We start from the raw sequence: 21,307 nt of genomic DNA, 5'->3' as shown, positions 1-21,307 counted from the left end.
GAGACTTCTTTCACAGTGGCCCCCAACCTTTTTTGTGCCACGGCCCGGTACCGGCATCACAAAATGATCCGCGGCCCGGTACCGGCATTAGCACGCATGACGACAAGGCGAGCCGAGCGACCGGCCGGCCAGCCGTCCCCCGCTTCTCTCCGCCACCTTCAACTCCTCCTTTGTACCTTTGTCGATGGGCTTCGGGACGGTCGCTCAGCTCGCCTTGCCTTGGGTGCTGAAAGAATCCTCGCGCCTTAGTTTCGTTCGAAGCCGCCCCCCCCCTTCGATGAAACTAAGGCGCGAGGATTCCTTCAGGACCCAAACGCCGCTTTCCAACCGGAAAAGCTCACCCGGAAGCACTTTCTCATCAAAACAAGATGGCGGCACCCAGCAAACCAGCAGCCCGGTAGAAAATGTTCCACAGACTGGTACCGGTCCGGGGCCCGGTGGTTGGGGACCCCTGTTCTTTCAGGTTAAAAAAAAAGGGGGTGGGAGGTATGTCCTAACCACATTTGGATGCTACCCCCAATCTTTTTCTTTTCTGGGAGATGCCATTACCTGTCAATCATAGAGGTCTTCCTCTGCCTTTAGAGCAAGGTCAAAGATGGGCACAAAGTCCACTCATTACCATTGTAACTGGGTCCATCCATCTTGCTGCTGGTCACCAACTTCTTCTCTTTCCTTCCACCTTTCCTAGAATTTTCCAAAGAGCTGGATCTTTGGATAACGTGTCCAAAGTACTGTAGGATAATTTGTGTCTGATTGTTCTTTAGTTGCACCTTTAGCCTGTTCTAACCATTTGAATGTTCATTATCTGGACTGATCATTGAAATCTATTACAGTATCACAAAGAAGTCATCCGACTAATGTCTGGAGAATTTAGACAGAAAATAGGAGACCAGTATATCAGTTTTGCAAGAAAATGGATGAATTATGTCCTCACTAAATGTGAGAGTGGACGTGGCACCAGACCCAGGTAATGACAAAGTAGAAGCTTTTTACATGTTTTCTATCCCTTTCATTTCTGTGAAGTGTGTATCTTAAACACAGAAGAGAACTGCTGTCTAGCAATTGATTTAGTTAGTGCTGATTAAATTATTGAATAATAATTAATGCAGTGTCCATGCATTAAATCATCACTGCAGTTTCGATAGAATGTAGTCACTATTGCCTCAGTTAAGAGTACACTTGAACTTCATGAATTCTGTGGGAAGTGACAGTATAGTTATATAGTATATTGTGGCATTGAACTTCCTTTCTAATATACTTCTTTTGAAAAATAATTGTTATGGCTCGAGATATTGTGGAATTGATGGGGTGGGGCTAATAAGTCTGGAGGAAGAAGAATAGATATCAGTATCTCCTTGCCTGATCCTAATCAAGATTGTGGTTTCCAACTGCAACAGTATGTTCCAAGCCATTCAGCACCTTACATGGGATAAAGAACATACTTTGCTTGCTTGCTTTGTACGCTGCTTGTTCCCAAAGTGGCTAACAATTTCAATCATTACATAGATTACAATAACCTTGAAAATAATGGATACGTTGACATACAATATAAACAAAATTAATAACAAACATGTCAAAAAAAATACACAAAATTATGTGCCTACCAATTTCTCACTACATGCCCCCTCCTGCCTGTATGAAATACCTAGGTATAAGTTGCTCTCCTCAAACCGAGGACAGAGTGAGCAAACCAGATCCCTGTGGGGCAGAGTTCCAATGCATGGAGGTAGAAAGCCAAAATGCCACTTTCCAAAATCCCATCAGGTCGCATTTTGCATTTGGCCTGATTGGATGGGCAGATGAACCTGGGAGGTTTTCCCACAGATAACCCGTTCATTGTCATGTGGGGATTTAAGGGTCATATCAACACCTTTGAATTGTACTCAGAAGCCCACTGGCAACCAGTGCAGCTTTCCAAACAGCAGGGTCTCCTGAGCATAAATGGGATATGCCCATTACTGTTCAGGCTGCCACACATGCCAGTTGTTGCTTCCAAATGCTTTTCCAGGGCAGCCCCACATAAAGCATATTGCAGTACAGTCCTAGCAGGAGGTGATTAAGTCATGAATAACTCAGTATATTTAAAGCAAAAATACCAAATTGATTTCTATCCAAGGCCTACCGTGTTTTCAGCTTTATTCTGATTTTATATTTTCTCAGTCCAGATTCAGCAGTTTTTCCCAATTTGTTTGGAGGGGTTTTTGATAATTTTTGCTGAATCTCATTTTTTATCTAAAAAGGCGACCTTAGAAAAACTTGAAGGATCACTTGATTTATTTTTGTAAAGTATCTTTAATTAAACATGTGGAGATTACTGCACTGTTTCTGATTAATAGTTTTAAAGTAGCTTTAGGTATGCAACCTTAAATTAATCCTATTACTTAAATTATAAATACTTGAAAGGCCAGACTTAGGTAGTATAACAGAGCATTATTTTAGGTGGTCCTCAACTTATAACTGGTTGCTTAATGATCATTCAAAGTTATGATAGCTTCGGAATGGGTGCTTTACACTGCCATGGGCATATTTCATGGGTTCCAGTTCAACCAGTTCAATTTATGACTCATTGTAGCGCCCTGTGGTAATGTAATTTGCTGGCTTCTGACAAAAAAAAAAATCCCATTTGGAAGAATGGTTTCATTTAATGACATGCGATTTCCTTAACGACCATGTGATTTGCTTAATGACTATGTGATTCAGATGTACAACTGTGATTTGCTTAAAAACTGCCGTAAAATCAGTAGGGGAAAAAAAACCTGGTACAGTCATATAAGTGCCTTGACTTATGACCACAATAACTTATGACTAAAGTTCTGGTCCCAGTTGTGGTCAGAAGTTGAGGATTACCTGTGTTCTCAATAAATAGAATTTTTGGTATAAACGTCAACAAATAATTTCTTTCTGTTGGACAGGTGGGCAACACAGGGGTTTGATTTTCTTCAAGCCATTGAACCAGCCTTTATTTCTGCTCTGCCTGAAGATGATTTCTTGGTATGCTGTTAATTAATCATACATTTCAAATGGATAAACATTGCCAACTATATATGAAACCAGTAATTGTCCTACTAAAAAATGATTTAATAGTTTATCCTTATTAATGGCTTAATCTTCATTAAATTAACGTAATGGGTTCCCAATCTATTCATTTTTCATGATTTGAAGATACAGCAGTATAACTTTCAATGGGTTTTTTTCTGTGTTTTTTCCCCCCAGAGTTTGCAGTCATTGATGAATGAATGCATTGGCCATGTTATAGGAAAGCCTCACAGTCCTGTTACAGGTTTGTACCTTGGTAAGGCAGCAGTTGTAGTCTCTTCTGTGGAATTTTGAAGCTAATAGTTTATAAAAATGGGATGTGATCTAAGTTATTTGGAAATTAAATAAGCACTGATTTAATCACAGTTACAAGAATGATTACGTTAGCATTTTTAAATATGAGAAGCCCCAGATAATATGTTTTAAAATAGAAGCAAGAAAGAGAAGACAAAATAGCAAAGATGCAGAGTTTTTTCCCGAAATAGAGATTGTATTAGAGTGACATTAGGCAAGGAGCCATATTGCTTTTCCAGAGAACAGACATTCCAGGCATAGCAGCTGAGAAGGCCCTCTTGCACATTCCTGTCAAATGAGTCTTGGAAATCAGGATATGCAGCTGGGTCTTTCCAGATGATGTCAAAGAGTGGGCAGCTTCATATGGGAGGGAGTGGCATTTTAGGAATCTTGGCCCCAAATTGTTCAAAGCTCTAATGGTAATGAACAGTTTTTACAATGAGCTCTGAAACTAAAGGCCCAGAGGATAACAATGGAGTTGCATGTTTTGGATAACTTCTTGTAGCTCATAGCTTTGCCGCTGTATTTTTCTACTGATTGAAGTTTTTGGATCCTCTTCAAAGGCTTCCGCCAGTGGGCACATTATTGCAGTCTTCTATTCATCTTAACATGGATCTAAGGCCTTTGTATAATCAAGAGAAGCAGACTACAATGTAATTTCTTACAGTTGTCATTGCAAGTACCAAAAACCAGATATTTAGCTATCTCTATGCATTTCTTTCACGGGGTCCTATCTGAGGTTCCTTAATTTTGAGTTGTGTACCTTATACCTTGCAAACTTAAAATATAGTTCATTGACTGTCTATTACAACATTCCAAGAGACTGGCAAACTATCCATCATTCTCCTGTTATAGTTGACAAGGAGAAAAAAAAATTGATGCCATTCTGCTGATGGATTTCATTGGGTACAAGCCTATATGGTTAAAGGTGGAATCTCATCTGCAAACTGCAACATGTATTTCTCAACTGGGTGTAGCTTTCTCTGAAGGAAATGAGTTGCTTATGTTAAACATGACAGCACGGCTGCATCTATATGGCTATAGAAAAGAACTATTCCATTACAAGTAGTCCTTGTTTAGTGACTGCCTCATTTAACAACTGTTCAAAGTTACAACAGTGATTAAAAAGGCAACTTTACAACCAAACCTTCCACTTACGTAAAGGAAAAGAAAAGATGAATTAAGATTGTAAGCACAGTCACAGTTTCACTTAGCAACCACTTTGCTTAATGACTGAATAGCCAGTCCCATGAGGGATTACCTCTGACATTAAAAATGCATTTGTTCATCAAAGATGGGCCTGAAAAGTGAGTCGTTCAAACCAATCCAGGTTAATTGTGAAAATTATGCCTACAGGCAAGTTAAACAGCTGGTAGCAACAGCTGGCCACCTTGTCTGGGCTTGTAACCATGTAAGCCAACCACTTCTGGGTTGTTGCCTTGGTTATGTCTCTATAGCCCTGAAGACATGTTAACCAACTCATCAAGGTTGGAATTGGCTTATGACTTAGGTAACTTTTTACTTTTACCTGCTTCTTTTCTTGTGAATTCTGATGCCAAATGACTTCAACATAAATTACTCTGTTTTTGCTGCTCAGTTTACTAGCCTATTTATTTTGAACTGATTAGATAATTAAAGTTCACTTTAGTAGTTTGGTAGACACGTTTGAAGACAAAACCATGAACTGTTTAAAAACAGTTACAAAATCAGTGAATTCCAGTGCATCCTCTCATTTTTGACAGTTATTATAATTCAACGAGCATACAATCTGGGGTGTGATGTGATGCTGCCTGTTCCCACACAAGTGTTCTTCTCTTTTTTTGCTTGTAGCTATTAATCGGAATAGCCCTCGTCCCATGAAAGTACCTAGATGCCACAGTGATCCCCCAAATCCTCACCTCATCATCCCAACACCTGAAGGGTTCAGGTATGTAAAGCCTTATCCCACACTTTTATTAACTTACCGAAAACAAAAATGAAGTTTTTAAAGCAGTTCCAGCAATATCATCCTCTAGCTATCCTTCCTCCCCTTCTACATTAAAGCACAGTCTTTGTACTCCTGGGGAAAACACAACTTTCTGTCCAACCTTGGTAAGGACTTGCTCTTCTGTGTGGTGTGTGCAGCATGCCTGTCTATAGTGGAATTGCATCTTTGACAATTGCTGAATGACAAGCCGAGGCGTAATTTAGTTCTTCCTCTCCCTCTGCTGATTTTTAAATTAAAGAACACTTTATGTTGCTTTTTTCGTTTCTCCATGGCCTGCAAGACAATCAGAATGAAGCAAGTCTTCCTTTTTCTACTCTTATACATATCCTAGCTCTGTGCTACATTTCCTTTCTGAATGCTCAGTCTTGAGGTGATACAAGGAAAGAAGGTTGTCCCTCAGATCAGTCTACCAGGCTACATTTTTAAAGAGGCCTTGAGAATCTGCTTCTGATGGTATTTACTAAAATTTACTAAAAATGCCCACTTTTAAGAGATTGCCAAGGAACTGAGATGCAGAAGATAAACTTTGGTGGTATCACATTATCTTCTGTTTCTTAAAAATAAATGTGTGTGGATTTGTCTATAGCATGGCGGCTTCCATGTTTTGTTGTTAATGAAACTTAGTTGAATGCAACTAAGAACCATGTTTTGTTAGTTGAATACACGTCCATAAATTAAAACCCCAAGTGACTTCTGAAGTGGTCCATGATCTTCATTACCTTTTTTCTTTCTTTCTAATTTTGCCTTCAGCACTTCAGAAATCCTTCCCGTGGGTTAGAAGCCAAGTTTTAATGTTTTACAAGATTTTGGTTTCCAGGCTGCTGTTTTGAGTCATCTTACTTTTTTTAAAGAAATCCATTTTAAAGTGGAGCCAGAGCTGCTTCTTTCTTTTCTTTTTTTCCTGAAGCTTTTCTTCTCACTGCAGCACAAGGAATATCCCATGTGATGTACGGAACCATTGCAGCCCTGCTTTCAGTCGCCCCACTCCTGTTGGGAGTGACTCAACTCAGCCAAAACCCGTCAGCAGTGCAAATGACCTCAGGTAGCTCCACTCCCCAGCGTGGCAGACTCATGCTTGTTCATGCCACTCATACAAACCATGTGTGCACTTAGACCTCAGTAGTTCCTCTTGATTCCATTGTGTGTTCCCCATGACTGACTTGTTTCCATTCAGGGTGTCAAATTCTTAAAGACATTTCTACGAAGTGCATGTTTGGCTACATTTTTGATAATGCATGTTTTATTTTTATTTTTAAAAAAGTTTGAATTATTTCATTCTCTTTAATGCATGCCATTCCTTTTGTCTACCCTTTCTACATTTCTGTAGTACTACCTGTGATTCAAGTCATGAAATTAAACCAATGATACAGCCAGTACAAATGCATAGATATAAACACATTTGAGATATGGCCAGGACCACAGATACACGGTGTTATATACGTGCATTTGCAAACTGGTGCTGAAACCAGTGCTTTACCATTCCATTTCCTAAAACTGCAATTTGTGTATCTGTCAATTAAAACTCTTTTCAAAAAGCTGGCCTATGGTAATGCCAAAGATTTCAGTTATTAATTTATTAGGAGATTATTGGGGTTTTTTAAATCACTCATATATGCAGCTTAAGGTTTACATTGATATATGCCGGCTATTTTCGCATTTAGTTTCACTGACTCTTAACATTAAAAACAATATTTGTTTAAAAAAAGGTCCTTTATTAAGGATAATGGATACAGTTATGTGGTTATATATTCTACATATTTAGCTTGGTGTTTTTTTAACTATAGCTTTGGTTAACACAACCAGTCACAGCTGTGTTCTTATTTGCATTTTCATTCTTTTGCCACTTTAGAAATGAGGGGAGTAAAAGTCCTGATCAATAAAACAACTGTGTTTTTTTATTGTTTCATTTTTAAAAAAAACAGAGGCTCCAGTGTTCCTGAAAATGATCGCCTGGCTTCAATTGCTGCTGAACTACAGTTTAGATCACTAAGCCGACATTCAAGTCCCACAGAAGAAAGAGAAGGTGCTAATATAATGTTGATTGTATATGAATGCTATTTCCCCTAAAATATATTTATCATATCCTGGCAAAGCTTCTGCTTAACTTTTAGTTTGGTATCCTTACTCTGATATAATTATGGGGACTTTGATAATATAGGGTCGGGTTTTTTTTTTTTTTTAAAAAAATAGAATGGCTTTTTAAAAAATTAATTCTAGTCTTGAAATTTATTTGTATGGCACTTTCATTTGAAGTTGCCTAAACTTCAACAAGCTATGACAACAACTATAACAACTATCTGAGCACAAATAAAATCACTTGAGGGATCTATATGTTTGAGGGCGGAAGAGCTGGTAGAAAAGAAGGTCTTAAATAGGTTTCCCTAGGAGATAGTCTTTCTGGGATATGTGTGGGCTGGGGTTGAGAAGACTGCTGCAAACTTGTTGGTAAACACATTAAATTAAATATCTATGGGGATTCTCAGATGTCAAGGTCATGGTTGTTCCAAAGGTGTTTTTTTTTTCAAAAGCCAGTGGACTTTCTTGTTTGCCTCATGAGACTCAGAAAGACAACATGACTGCAAGGAATTCTCCACCATTCAGTCAGAACTGAAGAACCTTCTTGGATAAAAAGCAAAACATCTTCAAGCAAAAGAAGAAAGTCCAGTTGCCTTTCGAAAGAAAGCACCTTTGAGACATTAAAGAAAAATTCCCAAGGAAAGCATTCACTAGGAACCGATCACTCAAAGAGCATCCTCTTTAGACAATAAGTAATAAAAGGAAGTTACTTTTGTCCCAAAGATGCTTTTTTAAGAGGCAACTGGACTGTCTGGTTTTTCTTTGAAGACATTGAAGATGTTTCACTTCTCATTCAAGAAGCTTCTTAGCTCTGACTGGATGGTGGGGAATAGAAGGTTCCATATCGCCACCATCCAGTCAGAGCTGAAGAAGCTTCTTGGATGAGAAGTGAAACGTCTTCAGATAAAAACCAGGAAGTCCAGTTGTCTCTTGAAAAAGCACCTTTGGGACAACCATGACTTGGATGACTGAGAATCTCTGTTAAGCTACCTTTGTTTCATCTGTTGCACCATTTCCCTTTCTGCACATAAATATACAGGTGAAACATGTTTATAAAGCAAATTGCAGTCATGGAGTTTAAAGGAATGAAAGAGCCTTTCCTGCAATTTACTGCATACATAAATTCCAATAAGGTGCAGATTTGGAAGAGCTCAAACACATATTTTTGGAGTGGAAGACAATAATACTAACACCTTTTCTAAAATCTTGGCATATTTACATCATCTCCAGAGAGGGAGAAAAAGAGATGCTTGGTTACTATCTTTGGCTTTCCTTTTTCACAGGTTTACAGAAAACAGGGTAATTGGGTACAATATAGTGGAGAAATAGGTTGAAAGGTGTGCCCTCACTTTTCTTACATATGTGATTTCTTACATAATAATTTCCTGTTTTCATTTAAAGGAATTAATATGAACCAACAGTATTCGTATGCTTTTGGAGCTGCCAGAATTGCATATATGAATCTGGTTCATCTGACATTTCTTTATGCTAACTCTTCATAACTTCATGGCCTCCAGCTGTTTTTAAATACTACATTCCCATCTACTGTGCTACATATTTATGTACTATATAGGTATCATAGAAATTATAGTCCAGTACAGCTAGAAGGCTCAGTTCTGGGGGAACCATACAAATATAGGAAAACGATAACCTATAATGTATAATAAATTATCTGACTTAAATATAATCTAGAGAATTGCCTGTCGTTGGATAACTTGTATTTTTGTATGACCCTTCAAGTAATTTGGTATGACTATTCAAGCACGAGACGTAAACCAATTATTTTATTTCTTATGTAAATCAAGATTCAGTTATTCAAAATAAGACAGTTTGTTTTGATGAACCGTTTGAATTCTGTATGGGATAATTAGGCACAGTTGCTTGAATTTCTTAGTGGCTACGGATGCATTAGCTATAAATATCCAATTGAGCCTAATAGCAATAGCACTTAGACTTATATACCACTTTACAGTGCTTTACAGCCCTCTCTAACTGGTTTACAGAATCAGCATATTGCCCCCAACAATCTGGGTCCTCATTTTACCCACCTCGGAAGGATGGAAGGCTGAGTCAACCTTGAGCCTAATGGGATTTGAACTGCCAAATTGTAGGCAACTGGCTGCAGCAGAAGTAGCTTGCAGTACTGCACTCTAACCACTGCGCCACAGAGGCTCCAAATAGCTTCAAATAAATAAATAAAGGCATTTTTAACATTGGGTAAAGGTCCATAGTTTACCACATATCACCAAATTGGTTTTTAAAATCTATTTTGCTTCCTTTAGGGCTGCTCTCTCAGTTTTTTAAGTAAGCAGATGAGCTCTTGGCCCAGGCAGAGATAGTAGACATTTTTTTTCCTGGAAGTGAAGTAGTGAAAGTACTTCAAGTAGTTTCTTGTTGGAAAAATTAGCATTTGTTTCCTTTCAGCACTTTTTAATTTAAAGAAAGCAGCTTCTTTGTTAAGATGCCCTTCGGGTTTTAGCTTGAATACAGATAGTCCTCCACTTACAACACTTTGTTTAATGACAGGTCAAAGTTACAATGGCACTGAAAAAAGTGAGCTATGAACAATTTACACACTTAACGACTGTTGCAGTGTCCCTCACCAGCTCAAGGTTGACTCAGCCTTCCATCCTTCCGGAGGACCCAGATTGTTGGGGGCAATATGCTGACTCAGAAAACCCCTTAGAGAGGGCTCTAAAAGCACTATGAAGTGGTATATAAGTGCTATTTCTGTTGCTGTGGTCTCATGAACAAAATTTGGCTGCTTAACAACTGATTCAGATAACAGATAATCAGAATTGGAAGGGACCTTGTAGGTCATCTAGTCCAACCCCCCCCAAGCGGGAGACCCTACACCATTTCTAACAAATGGCAGTCCAATCTCTTCTTGAAAGTCTCAAGTGATGACGCTCCCACAAATTCCGAGGGCAAGCTATTCATGTTTATGCTGGTTGCAGTGTCCTGGGGTCATGGGATCACCTTTTGTGACCTTGTGTCAACCAAAGTCAATAGATTCACTTAACAACAACTGTGTTCCTAACTTAACAACTGCAGTGATTCATTTAACAAGTGTGGCAAGAAAAGTTGTAAAATGGGGAGAAACAAATGTCTTGCTTAGCAACAGAAATTTGGGCTCAAATGTGGTTGTAAGTCAAGGACCACCTATATTCCTTAGTCAGGATATAAACATTCAAACTCCATTTCTTATACAAAGAACAAGAGTACTTCGTATATTTAAGTTAACCTTCACTGGTCTTTATGGCTTTTTCTTATTTAATGTGCTCCATTGAATACAACATTTCCAAGGTCCACTCTATTACACTTAGTGAAGAGAATGGTCTTCATTTATTTCAGTTACTTTGCTGTTCACTTTCCTTTTTGAATAGAAATTCTATTTCTTCACTTCATTGTTTTCTTCTGCACAGGTCTATTTTTACATAACCTTCAATGTTTCCATTTTTTTTACAGAGTATTCATTTTAAACTATTGCCATGGAGTCAGAAATGCCCTGTGTGAGCTGTAGCATGCTTCCACTATAAATTTCAAATAACTGCCCTCCATCCTCAGGACGTGATGCAGTATGCAGTCTATAACTGAGGATCTGCTGATCCTTGAGAAGTTATTTTTGTCATGGGGGGGGGGGAATTGGTTGTAGTATGTAGGTTGTAGTAGGAGTAGGGATGCTTGTTCCTTGACTGGTTCTTCACATCTAACTACTGTCTTTAGAATAGAGGTGGGGAACTATGGCCCTTTTATGACTTGTGGACTGAGCATGGCTGGCTCAGGAATTCTGGGAGTTGAAGTCCACAAGTCACAAAAGAGCCACAGTTCCCCACCTCTGAGTCTAGGATAAAGAATAGGACATGAGGGGCCCAATGTTTATCATAACTGTAAGTGCTTGATATGTGAATAGTGTCTCTTGTTAGGGAGCCCTGTTCATACACTCATGATAGCTTTTCATCTCATCTTCATACAAACAGGAATTCTTAAAAGCTGCTGATCAAAGGGTAAGAAATCAATTCTTGGCTCTTTGTGCGTGTGTGTGTGTGTGCCATACATTTCTTAACAGCATCTTTTTTTCACAGAGCCATCTTATCCAAAAGGGGATACAGGAACAGCCCGAAAAAGTTGGGAGCTTCGGACGCTTATCAGTCAGACCAAAGGTTAAAAAAAAAAAGAGTTTGTTATTTTGGCAAGCAATGTATTTCAAACTGTCCTTTCATAGTAGCTATAATTTAGTATTTCTCTCAAAGGTTATTTTTCGTACAGTTGCATCCAACTGTAATCATATTGGTTCCTAAACAAATCAAGCTTGTTTTTTTATTTCCCCCTTCAAGCATATCCTTATATTTATCCATATTCTAGATAGTTTCAATAGAGACTAGGAAGCCTTTTGCCCTCAGATAATAACAATAGTAATATGGCCAGTGATGACAGATACAAGTTCAAAATCATCCGGATGGCCCTGTCCCTGTTGTATGGGATATAAAAAGGTGGATTAAATAAGTGTCAGTTCCTACATTCTTCTTGCTAGTAACTGCCCATGGAGCTTGTCACCTTTGTTCAGTACAAATATATCCACATAATTTGGAAACAAGTGTGGTATAGTAGTTAAGGTGAAGGACTAGGTTTTAATCACCCCTTAGGCATAAAATGGCCAGATGACTTTACTCACTCACCCACCCACCCATCTGGCCATTTTATGCCTAAGGGGTGATTAAAACCTGGTTCTCTCTGTTCCTACCTGGATTAGGAAGTTGAATCAACCATCCTGCATTGGACCGGTGTGTTAGATTGTAGTCTGGTGTGGGGAAAAATAGTCCCTGAATGCATATAGGAGGCACAATCACCAGACAATGTTGGTTGTGCTTAAAGTGGGATTATGCAACCTACCTGTGTTTCCCAGTGCAGACATAGACACAAACTTGCAGAGATATAAAAACACCCAGATGCAATCTATGGCAAAGAAGAACAGTTGTAGGAATTAGGTATGGCTAGTCTAATGAAAAGAAGGACTAGGGATAGTCTGATAGCTAGGTTCCAATATTTAAGGGGCTGCCACAAAGAAGATGGGGTTGACTTATTTTTCAAAGCATCAGAAGGCAGGAAAAGAAAAAATGGATGAAAACTAATCAAGGAGAGAAGCATCCTGGAATTAAGGTGAAACTTTCTAACAGTGAGAGCATCAACCAGTGGAACAAAGGCAACAATCACTGGATGCTTTTAAGAAGAGACAGCCATTTGTCTGAAATAATATAAGGTCTCCTGCTTAAGCAGTGGATTATACCAAGATCCCTTCCAGAGCTGCAGTGGTTAGAATACAGTATTGCAGGCTACTTCTGCTGGCTGCTGGCTGCTGCAATTTGGCAGTTCGAATTTCACCAGGCTCAAGGTTGACTCAGCCTTACATCCTTCCGAGGTCGGTAGGACCCAGATTGTTGGGAGCAATAGGCTGACTCTGTAAATCACTTAGAGAGGGTTGTAAAGCACTGTGTCTATAAGTCTAAGTGCTATTGCTCTTCCAATTATGATGAAGATGACGTAGTAAATCAAACTGCTTCCATGCTGCTAAGTGGGGGTGAAAGTAATCTAGGAACCATGGCTGCATGCCCAATTTTTACAGCTGAATGTATATATGAATTTGAATCATGGGGGAGGGAGGAGAGGGAGGAATGAGAAGTAATTATCTTGTAAATATATATTCCCTTCGTAAAAATAAAAGTCTAAATGGTTGACACTTTTATTCTAAACCTTTAGAATATTTAGACCATTCATTAGTCTTGCCTCTCTAATAGTTTTCATACTGCTTTAATGGTGTAGGTAAATAACTGCAGTTCATGCATAATCAATGCTTTTGCCTATTCTGTTTGTTTCTAGACACTGCTTCCAGACAGGGACCCATGGAAGCAGTTCAAAAATCTGTCCAGCTGTTTGAAGAAAAGAGGTATCGGGAAATGAGACGGAAAAACATCATTGGCCAAGTTTGTGACACGCCCAAATCCTGTGATAATGTCATGCATGTAGGCTTAAGAAAGGTCACTTTTAAGTGGCAAAGGGGAAACAAAATTGGTAAGTTTCTAGGGAACTGTCGTTTGATATTTCAGTTAATGGAGAGAGTTGCATTTATGCTTTTAACCCAGAAATGACATCCATGTGTCTTCCTGCATGTTTTATTTTTACCCGGCTTAAGGACTTTGCTTTTGTCAACCTGTGTGTTTATAATTGCTGGTTTGTTTAAAAGCCATGATGGATTAAAGCAGGGGTGTCCAACCTTGGCAACTTTAAGCCTGGAGGACTTCAAGTCCCAGAATTCCCCAGCCAGCAAAGCTGGCTGGGGAATTCTGGGAGTTGAAGTCCTCCAGGCTTAAAGTTGCCAAGGTTGGACACCCCTGGATTAAAGCATGCTAAGTCCAAAATATTCTGTAAGTTACTGTAGGTGATTTAGAAGTAAAATCTGCCCTGTAATGCAACTGTGACAAGAGAGGTACTTAGGGTAAAATGACATGCATTTTATATAGAAATCATTAGCTTTGGGATTAGATGAAATAAGTCAGGAGCTAGGTGATGGTGTTAATATGCACTTTTCATAACAGCATATTCTGGTCTGTGTATGTGTGTATTTAAAACACTTTCTGTTTAAATGCTTGTGCATTAGTTAGATTATTCATTCCTAGCGCATTCAAGGCACCTAACAAAAGAATCCACACATATATTTGTGTAAATATTCTGCAGAAGTCAGTTATATGACTTATACTGAGAAGACGTTAAAAATATTTTCAGAGTGCTTAGATCTTTTTTTTTTAAATTACAATTCTGCAGGAGAAGGCCAATATGGGAAAGTTTACACCTGTATCAGCGTTGACACTGGTGAATTGATGGCAATGAAAGAAGTAAGCAATGTGCTTGTAAAACAATTTTATATGTTTATATTTTTTTGTTCGTACAATTTATTTAATTATTCAAATGACAGCTTTTTAAACTAAGTCATTTACTGTGAGAGAATGCCTTTTTCCTACCAACATATCTACTTTTTAGTATCAGAAGGAGGGGCTTCCCATTGTATTCACCATAGAATGAAAGCATGGGGGGAAATGACAAGATAGGGCCTTCTCATTAGTTCTAGTAGCATTATTTAATAACTTGTTGTATGAAGAAATATGGACAGTTAGCTCGTTTGCTGACTGGTAAATATTCTGCAATTCTTTTCTCTGTAGCCCCTGTTTGATTATATTTTTGACAGATTTTAAACTTTTGTTTCTTGCCCTAGATATAGTATATTAAGAATAGAACAGGAGTGAAGAGATCTCTGTATTATCTGTACAGATCTGTGATTGTTCTTACTCATTCAGTGTGATAGAATAAACAGATCTGGGTGTGGTTTCAGTATTGCTTCTCTCTAGTCATTTTTCCTGTTAGCTTGGTTTGCAGCACTCATGAAACAGAATGTCTTTTTGCAGATAAGATTTCAACCCAACGATCACAAAACGATAAAAGAAACTGCAGATGAATTGAAAATTTTTGAAGGCATTAAGCATCCTAATCTGGTCCGCTACTTTGGTGTAGAACTTCACAGGGTAAGGAGATGGTGGTCACTGACTTTTGCAGTCAGTATAGAGTATAAATTAAAATTGATTTTGTTAATAAGAGTATATGGGAATGTTGGTCTTGCTTTGTGTTTTTAAGCTATGTACTCAATCTGTGTTTCATTTTGTTTGTGGAAGTAAGTATCTGTAGATTGTTCCAGGATTACATTCGGTGATTTAGGAAGAAGATTGAACGTGTGAGAAGCATGGTCCAATTCCCCAACAAAAGCAGTGGATTTAGTTAAAGGATTCATAAGGGTTGATCTCTTAACCTTCATCTATTATAATTTCTCTATTCCAAAAGGTATTACTAGTTGAAGAGAGGGAAAATCCAGTGGTGGTTTATATATTCATGTGACTTTTCTTCCTTTCAAAATTATTAGAAATTGAAATGATTGGCAATTAAAACTGGAGAACAATTAAGACAAAAAAAGGATTCTGTTTCACCTTTCTATAATTGGTTTTTGCACTGGGACTTCGAGGGAAGAAATGGCAAAATGAAGATTCCTTTGATAAAAATGTAGCCTACAACCACAGTGGAATAAAGAGCTGGCAAATAGACCGACTCTTTGTAATCCTTCTTTGGACAGGAGCGAGCTTGAAATTGCTCATAAATTCTCCAGACAGTTGTTCATTGGGAGGAATCCACAAGACTGTCTCTGGCAGGTTTCAAGGAGATGAGGGAATAGCTACCATAGCCCACGACTCAAGATTCTGAATCTGAAAAAGCTCTTCCAAATGAATCCATGGAATGGGATTCAGGAGACACCAGGCCAGGAATTACATGGGGCTGATTGACAAAAAGCACCACCTGGATAGCTGGAGCAGTCAAATGAGGATAATGTATAAGGCCTTCCATCCCTTGCACCTCGTGAAGATAGGAGAGTAGAGTAAAAACATTATATGAGGCTTCTTGTCAAGCAAGGGAGTAAATCTTCAAGTACCTGCAATCTGATTTAAGAGGCAGCCCTGACCCATGTTCCTGTACTGGAAACAAACCACTGATCTCTGGCTCTTGCATGGCAATTTGGTTGGATTCTGCTTGTAAAATTCTGTGCTCTGGACTGGCTGACAATCCTAACCTGGCTTTTCACATCTTGGACTGATTTTGGACTGTTCTTCTGCACACTGCTGTTAAAAAGCTTCAGGCAAGCCTCTTTCAGAGACTTTGTTTTTGTTTGCATGCTTTGACTGTTATTATCTCTTTGATCATGAATAAACAGTGAATTACCATGGAATCTATGTTTTGAGGGTATTTGAGACTAAAAGCAGGACAGCAGCCATCTTGTTGAAGCGGCAGTCAGCTAACCTGAAATTAATGTGAAAATGGATTTTAAAATGATGGGCTACATAAGAATATATGTAAAAAGATGCTGCATCAATATACAAATGAAACCAGCTAATGTTTAATTAAAAGAGAAATGCAAAAAGCAAAGAAGTGATTTGTATTATTTTCCTATATTGTATTTACAAAAGAGACTTGTTTAAGCTTTGAAAACAAATTGTGATGAGAAGGGATAAAAAAAATTGAAAACAAATCAAATTCTAGGACCTTTGAAGAGATTAAAAATCAAGATTGTTAAAAGTAAAAGGGAAGAATAGAAAGTTGATAAATTTGATCAAGGTTGAATAGATGTAGCATCATCTCTTGTAACCCTTAATGAATTTTAGCTGTTCAGGACTGAAATGATGAAGTTTTAGATAAAAAGATGGGATATTGTTTATTGTATTTTAAGAGAAGATGACAAATTACTAAAATTGTTTTTGCTTGTGATGAAGGGAGAAGTCATTTCTTTATGTATTGCTTTTTTTCTTCATTATATTCTTATAATAAAGAAAATCAAGTCTATTTCATCAGCTATCCTAAGAAAAGAGGCCTCTCTTCTACTTGAAACAAAGCTAATTTTTCAGGCTACGCAAGTTCTTTTTTATATTTGATATAATTAAAAGAGGGAACAATGTCTAAGGTATTTTTTTTTCTTTTTCCACCTCGTCTCCTTTTTCTTGAACATAATTTTATTGTACTATTAAAGACCACTAGCAGCCGCCAAGTATTTTATTGCACCTTATGAATTGATATTCATAATAAGGTAGATTTTCTCTGTATCACAAACTGCAAAACAATTACAATGAAAACTAAAAAAATTAAAAGAAAAATAAAATAGAAAGTGCAGAAAAGATTATTTCTCTTTTCTACCTTTGACTGAATTTTGTTTGGGGGGAAGGCTGCTAATTTGAGAAAGAACAACGTACAGCACTAAAAAGCATGTAATATCCTACCTATAGTTAGACATTATATAAGTAATTTGCTGCAAACATGTTTGGTGTCCATCACAGCAAAGATTTGTTCTCTTTCCTACTATATGCTACTGTATAGACATTGGACTGTTGGTAAAAAATGCATTTGGACTCTGTCACACACTCTAATACAGGAGTGTCAAACTCAATTTCATTGAGGGATGTATCAGGACTGTGGTTGACCTTGGGGGGGTGGGCTGGGGGGCCGTGACCAAGTGGTTGGACGTGGCCAGGTTTACGCCACTCCCCAAACTGCAGGCATGTTTCCTCTTTGCACTGGGTAGACTGGACCAAAGCCATGCTGGCCTGATGTTTCCTCTTTGCATTGGGTAGACTGGGCCCAAGCGACGTGGGCCGGTCCCTTTTCCAAGACTGCCCCATGGGCCAGATCTGGCCAGCGGGTCTTGGGTTTGACATGCTCTAATATAATCAGTCCATTGCAAGATGAAGCCTCCTTTATTGAAGGTTATGGAGTGTAACCTGTCAAGTATGTATTGGCAGAGCACAGTTTTTCCTTGTCTAGGCTTGCAAGTGAGCAACTGGGAAGCTTCTGTGTCTAAGGGAGAACTCCTGGTCACCTGGCTTCTAGTCCAGTGTCTTTAACCACAACACCAAAGTAGCTCTCATATTTCACATTCAGAGCTTATTGGAGCTGCTTTCTACCTAGTGAGGACATCCAAATAAACCTCTTTGCACCTCAATTACAGGAAGAAATGTACATCTTTATGGAGTATTGTGACGAGGGGACCCTGGAAGAAGTGTCAAGGCTGGGCCTCCAGGAGCATGTTATTAGACTCTACACAAAGCAGATCACAACTGCCATCAATGTGCTGCATGAACATGGTATAGTGCATCGAGATATTAAAGGTAGAGATTTGTTTAGATTTCTCTTTTACGTTGGACTGCTCAACAGACTTTTGTTTAAAGCCAAATGTAGGTAATAGACATTTTAGAAACCAATCGCTTTGAATAACATGCTGTATGATTTTCAGCCTTTCCCAGTTCCACTTCTCTGCAAATGGATGCTTTAAGAGAGATTTGCTTGCTTGCCAGCCAGAATTTATGGCTCATTGTGCCTTTGACAGTTGTGATCGATATTTATAGATGAAGATAACAGAAGGTTATTAGGAAATAACAGAAAAAATTTGACACTTCCCACTGAATCTGAAGGGTGCCTTTGGACTACGACCGTGCTTTGCTGATAAATGAAACCACTTATCAAGACACAAATGGGGACATACTACAACAATAATTACATCAGCATACACAAAAGAAAATCTTACACGCTGACATTTAGGGGATTGTTTAGGGAATAGAAGCAGCAGGCAGTTATGCTTAGCTACATGATGTTCATGATTGTTTTTCACCATTAGCTGAAGCAGTGAGATAGACCAGCTCAGTGTCTGCTTCTCCTTCTCTTGAGGACCATTTTCAGTTTCCATAGTAATGCACCTAGGAAGCATCCTGCAGATGGATGCTCTTCCTCCCTTTCAGAGCGTCAGCTGGAGTAGAAAAATAGGAGCAACTGCTATCAATCTTGTAGGACCAGGAATTATGCAAACAAATGAGAGTTTTTCTTCCTGACTCTTCCTTGTGCTTAGAGATCATGAAAGGGATATAAAATGAAAGTCCCCATCTTTTATTTGGAGAATGCAGGAATGCTGGATCAGAAATAAGATTCAGATAAATGAATCAAAGGAAACATGTGATTCCCCCCAGCCTTGGTTGCATGCAATATATATATGTATGTATGTATGTATGTATGTATGTATATATATGTATAAGTTGTGTGTGTGTGTGTGTGTGTGTGTGAAGTTTTCGTGGGTACTTACTTGTATGGTATTCAGCTTTGTTCGGGTATTTTCCCACGTCATTGTAGTTGTGCTTTTAAAGTTGTAGCAACGTTTCGGCAGAATCTCATCTGCCATCATCAGGCTTCTGTATTGTGTCCATCTGTGAATCAGACTTTCACAGCCGTTTCTGTTTTAAATTTGGTGCTAGCCTACGCTGTGCCAGAATGGTGTTTTTTTCATCCTGATTGGTTGGGAGTCTTGGTCTGTGTTTATTGGTCTTGGAGTTTGCTGTGTTCTGCTTGATTGGTGTTTCTAATATCTTCTGTCTGTTTTGTAGCTTTTTTTGTCTTGATTGGCTGGCAACTTTGTGTTTCCTGTATTGGAGGCTTTTAGTGCAGCTTGGCTCCGAGTAAATGGATGGCTATCATTTGTTAGGAAGCTAGGTTTCATCTGGGTGCCTGGTTGGGGTGTGTTTGAGCTGGAGGTATCAGGGGGAGTCTGTTTGTGCCCAGGTGTTTGCCTGGCTTGTGGTGTGGAGATTTTTTTGTTTGAGAGTGCAGGCTTCCAGATAATTGACAATCTGGTGGAGTCATCTCTTCTATTTATGCTTTCAGGTCTTTTTTCAATCTCTATGGCTTCTCTGATGATTCTGTGGCTGGGGTTTTCTATAGTGGCTAGGGTTTTGGTGCCACTGAAGTCGATGCTATGACCTGTGGCTTTCATGTGTTGGACTAGTGAGGAAGTGTGCTCCAGCTTTTTTACTGCATTTTTGTGTTCATCTAAGCGGGTACTTATTCTTCTATTGGTCTGTCCAATGTATGTGGTAGGGCATGATGCACAGGGGACTTCATACATGCCTTAGTTTTCCAGGTCAATTTTATCTTTGGGGTTTCTTAGGATGGCTGCTATTTTTCTGTCTGTTTTGAAGGCAGTCTTGATGTGATGCCTGTGTAGTATCTTACTGATTTTGTTTGTAGTACCTCTTATGTAGGGCAGGACAGCTGTTCCATAGGTCTGTTCATCTTCTAGGTCTCCATTATGTCTCAGTGTGTTTTTGTGGATCAAGCTGGTGATTTTGCTTTTGTGGAAGCCGTTGGCTGTCAGTACTTTAATCAGGGTGCATAGTTCAGTCTTTATGTGTGTCTTCTCTGCCAGGCGTTTGGTTCTGGCAATTAGTGTTTTGGCCACGGAGTTTATCTGTGCTGGGTGGTGGTGGGATTGGGCGTTGAGGTAGCGGTTGGTGTGTGTTTTCTTCTGGTATATGGTGTGTCCTAGTGTGCCATCTGTTTTTTTGTAGATTAGTACATCTAGGAATGGTAGTTGTTTGTTTGTTTCTGTTTCCATGGTGAATTTGATTTTGGGGTGTGTGCTGTTTAGGTGTGTTAGGAAATTGTTTAGGTTTTCTTTTCCACGGGGCCAAATAACAAATGTGTCATCGATGTATCTTAACCATAGTTTGGGTTTGTGGGTGGCATTGGGTAGGGCTCTGGATTCGAATTCTTCCATGAACAGGTTTGCAATGACGGGTGATAGTGGTGATCCCATAGGGGATCCCATAAGCTTGCACTGGCACGAAGCCGAAAGTACCAGCCTGAGGATGGCGAGTGGGACCTCGTCGAAATGTCGCCAAGTTTTCGCGGGTACTTACATGTATGGCATTCAGCTTTGTTCGGGTATTTTCCCACAAAAAAGACCAGAAAGCATGAACAGAAGAGATGATTCCACCAGGCTGTCAATCATTTGGAAGCCTGCACTCACAAACAAAAAAATCTCCACACCACAAGCCAGGCAAACACCTGGGCACAAACAGATCCCCCCTGATACCTCCAGCTCAAACACACCCCAACCAGGCACCCAGATGAAACCCAGCTTCCTAACTAATGATAGCCGTCCCATTTACCCGAAGCCAAGCTGCACTAAAGGCCTCCAATAAAGTAACACAATGTTGCCAGCCAATCAAGATACAAAAAGAGCCAAAAAAACAGACAGAAGATATTAGAAGCAGAACACAGCAAACTCCAAGACCAATAAACACAGACCAAGACTCTCAACCAATCAGGATGAAGAAAAAACCATTCTGGCACAGCAATAGGCTGCCCCAAATTTAAATCTGAAACCACTGTAAAAGTCTGACTCACAGACGGACACAATACAGAAGCCTGATGATGGCAGATGAGATTCTGCTGAAACGTTGCTACAACTTTAAAAGCACCACTACTATGACGTGGGAAAATACCCGA

General features: G+C 39.0%; 1 protein-coding gene across 16 annotated transcripts in view; it reads left to right on the top strand.

The window, feature by feature from the left end:
• The window catches only part of MAP3K4 (mitogen-activated protein kinase kinase kinase 4), a 110,096-nt gene that overhangs the window by 84,029 nt on the left and 4,760 nt on the right, over positions 1–21,307 (top strand). For 7 of the 16 annotated variants that reach the window (XM_087969228.1, XM_087969254.1, XM_087969202.1 and 4 more), the window contains 11 exons: positions 834–967; positions 2,913–2,991; positions 3,214–3,292; positions 5,161–5,257; positions 6,243–6,359; positions 7,240–7,340; positions 11,479–11,556; positions 13,271–13,462; positions 14,213–14,283; positions 14,851–14,967; positions 17,982–18,141. In XM_087969228.1, the coding sequence (XP_087825354.1) occupies positions 834–967; positions 2,913–2,991; positions 3,214–3,292; positions 5,161–5,257; positions 6,243–6,359; positions 7,240–7,340; positions 11,479–11,556; positions 13,271–13,462; positions 14,213–14,283; positions 14,851–14,967; positions 17,982–18,141 (1,225 nt within the window). The remainder of the gene's footprint in view (positions 1–833; positions 968–2,912; positions 2,992–3,213; positions 3,293–5,160; positions 5,258–6,242; positions 6,360–7,239; positions 7,341–11,478; positions 11,557–13,270; positions 13,463–14,212; positions 14,284–14,850; positions 14,968–17,981; positions 18,142–21,307) is intronic. The other 9 variants (XM_087969270.1, XM_087969309.1, XM_087969283.1 and 6 more) reach the window with 3 other exon arrangements.

This window comes from Notechis scutatus, chromosome 1, assembly GCF_049901735.1.
Source record: "Notechis scutatus isolate UNSWTSFEM ecotype Mainland chromosome 1, rNotScu1.2, whole genome shotgun sequence".
Taxonomy (NCBI): domain Eukaryota; kingdom Metazoa; phylum Chordata; class Lepidosauria; order Squamata; family Elapidae; genus Notechis; species Notechis scutatus.
The sequence above is the reverse complement of the archived record's forward strand: the minus strand, read 5'-3'. Positions and strand labels throughout refer to the sequence as shown.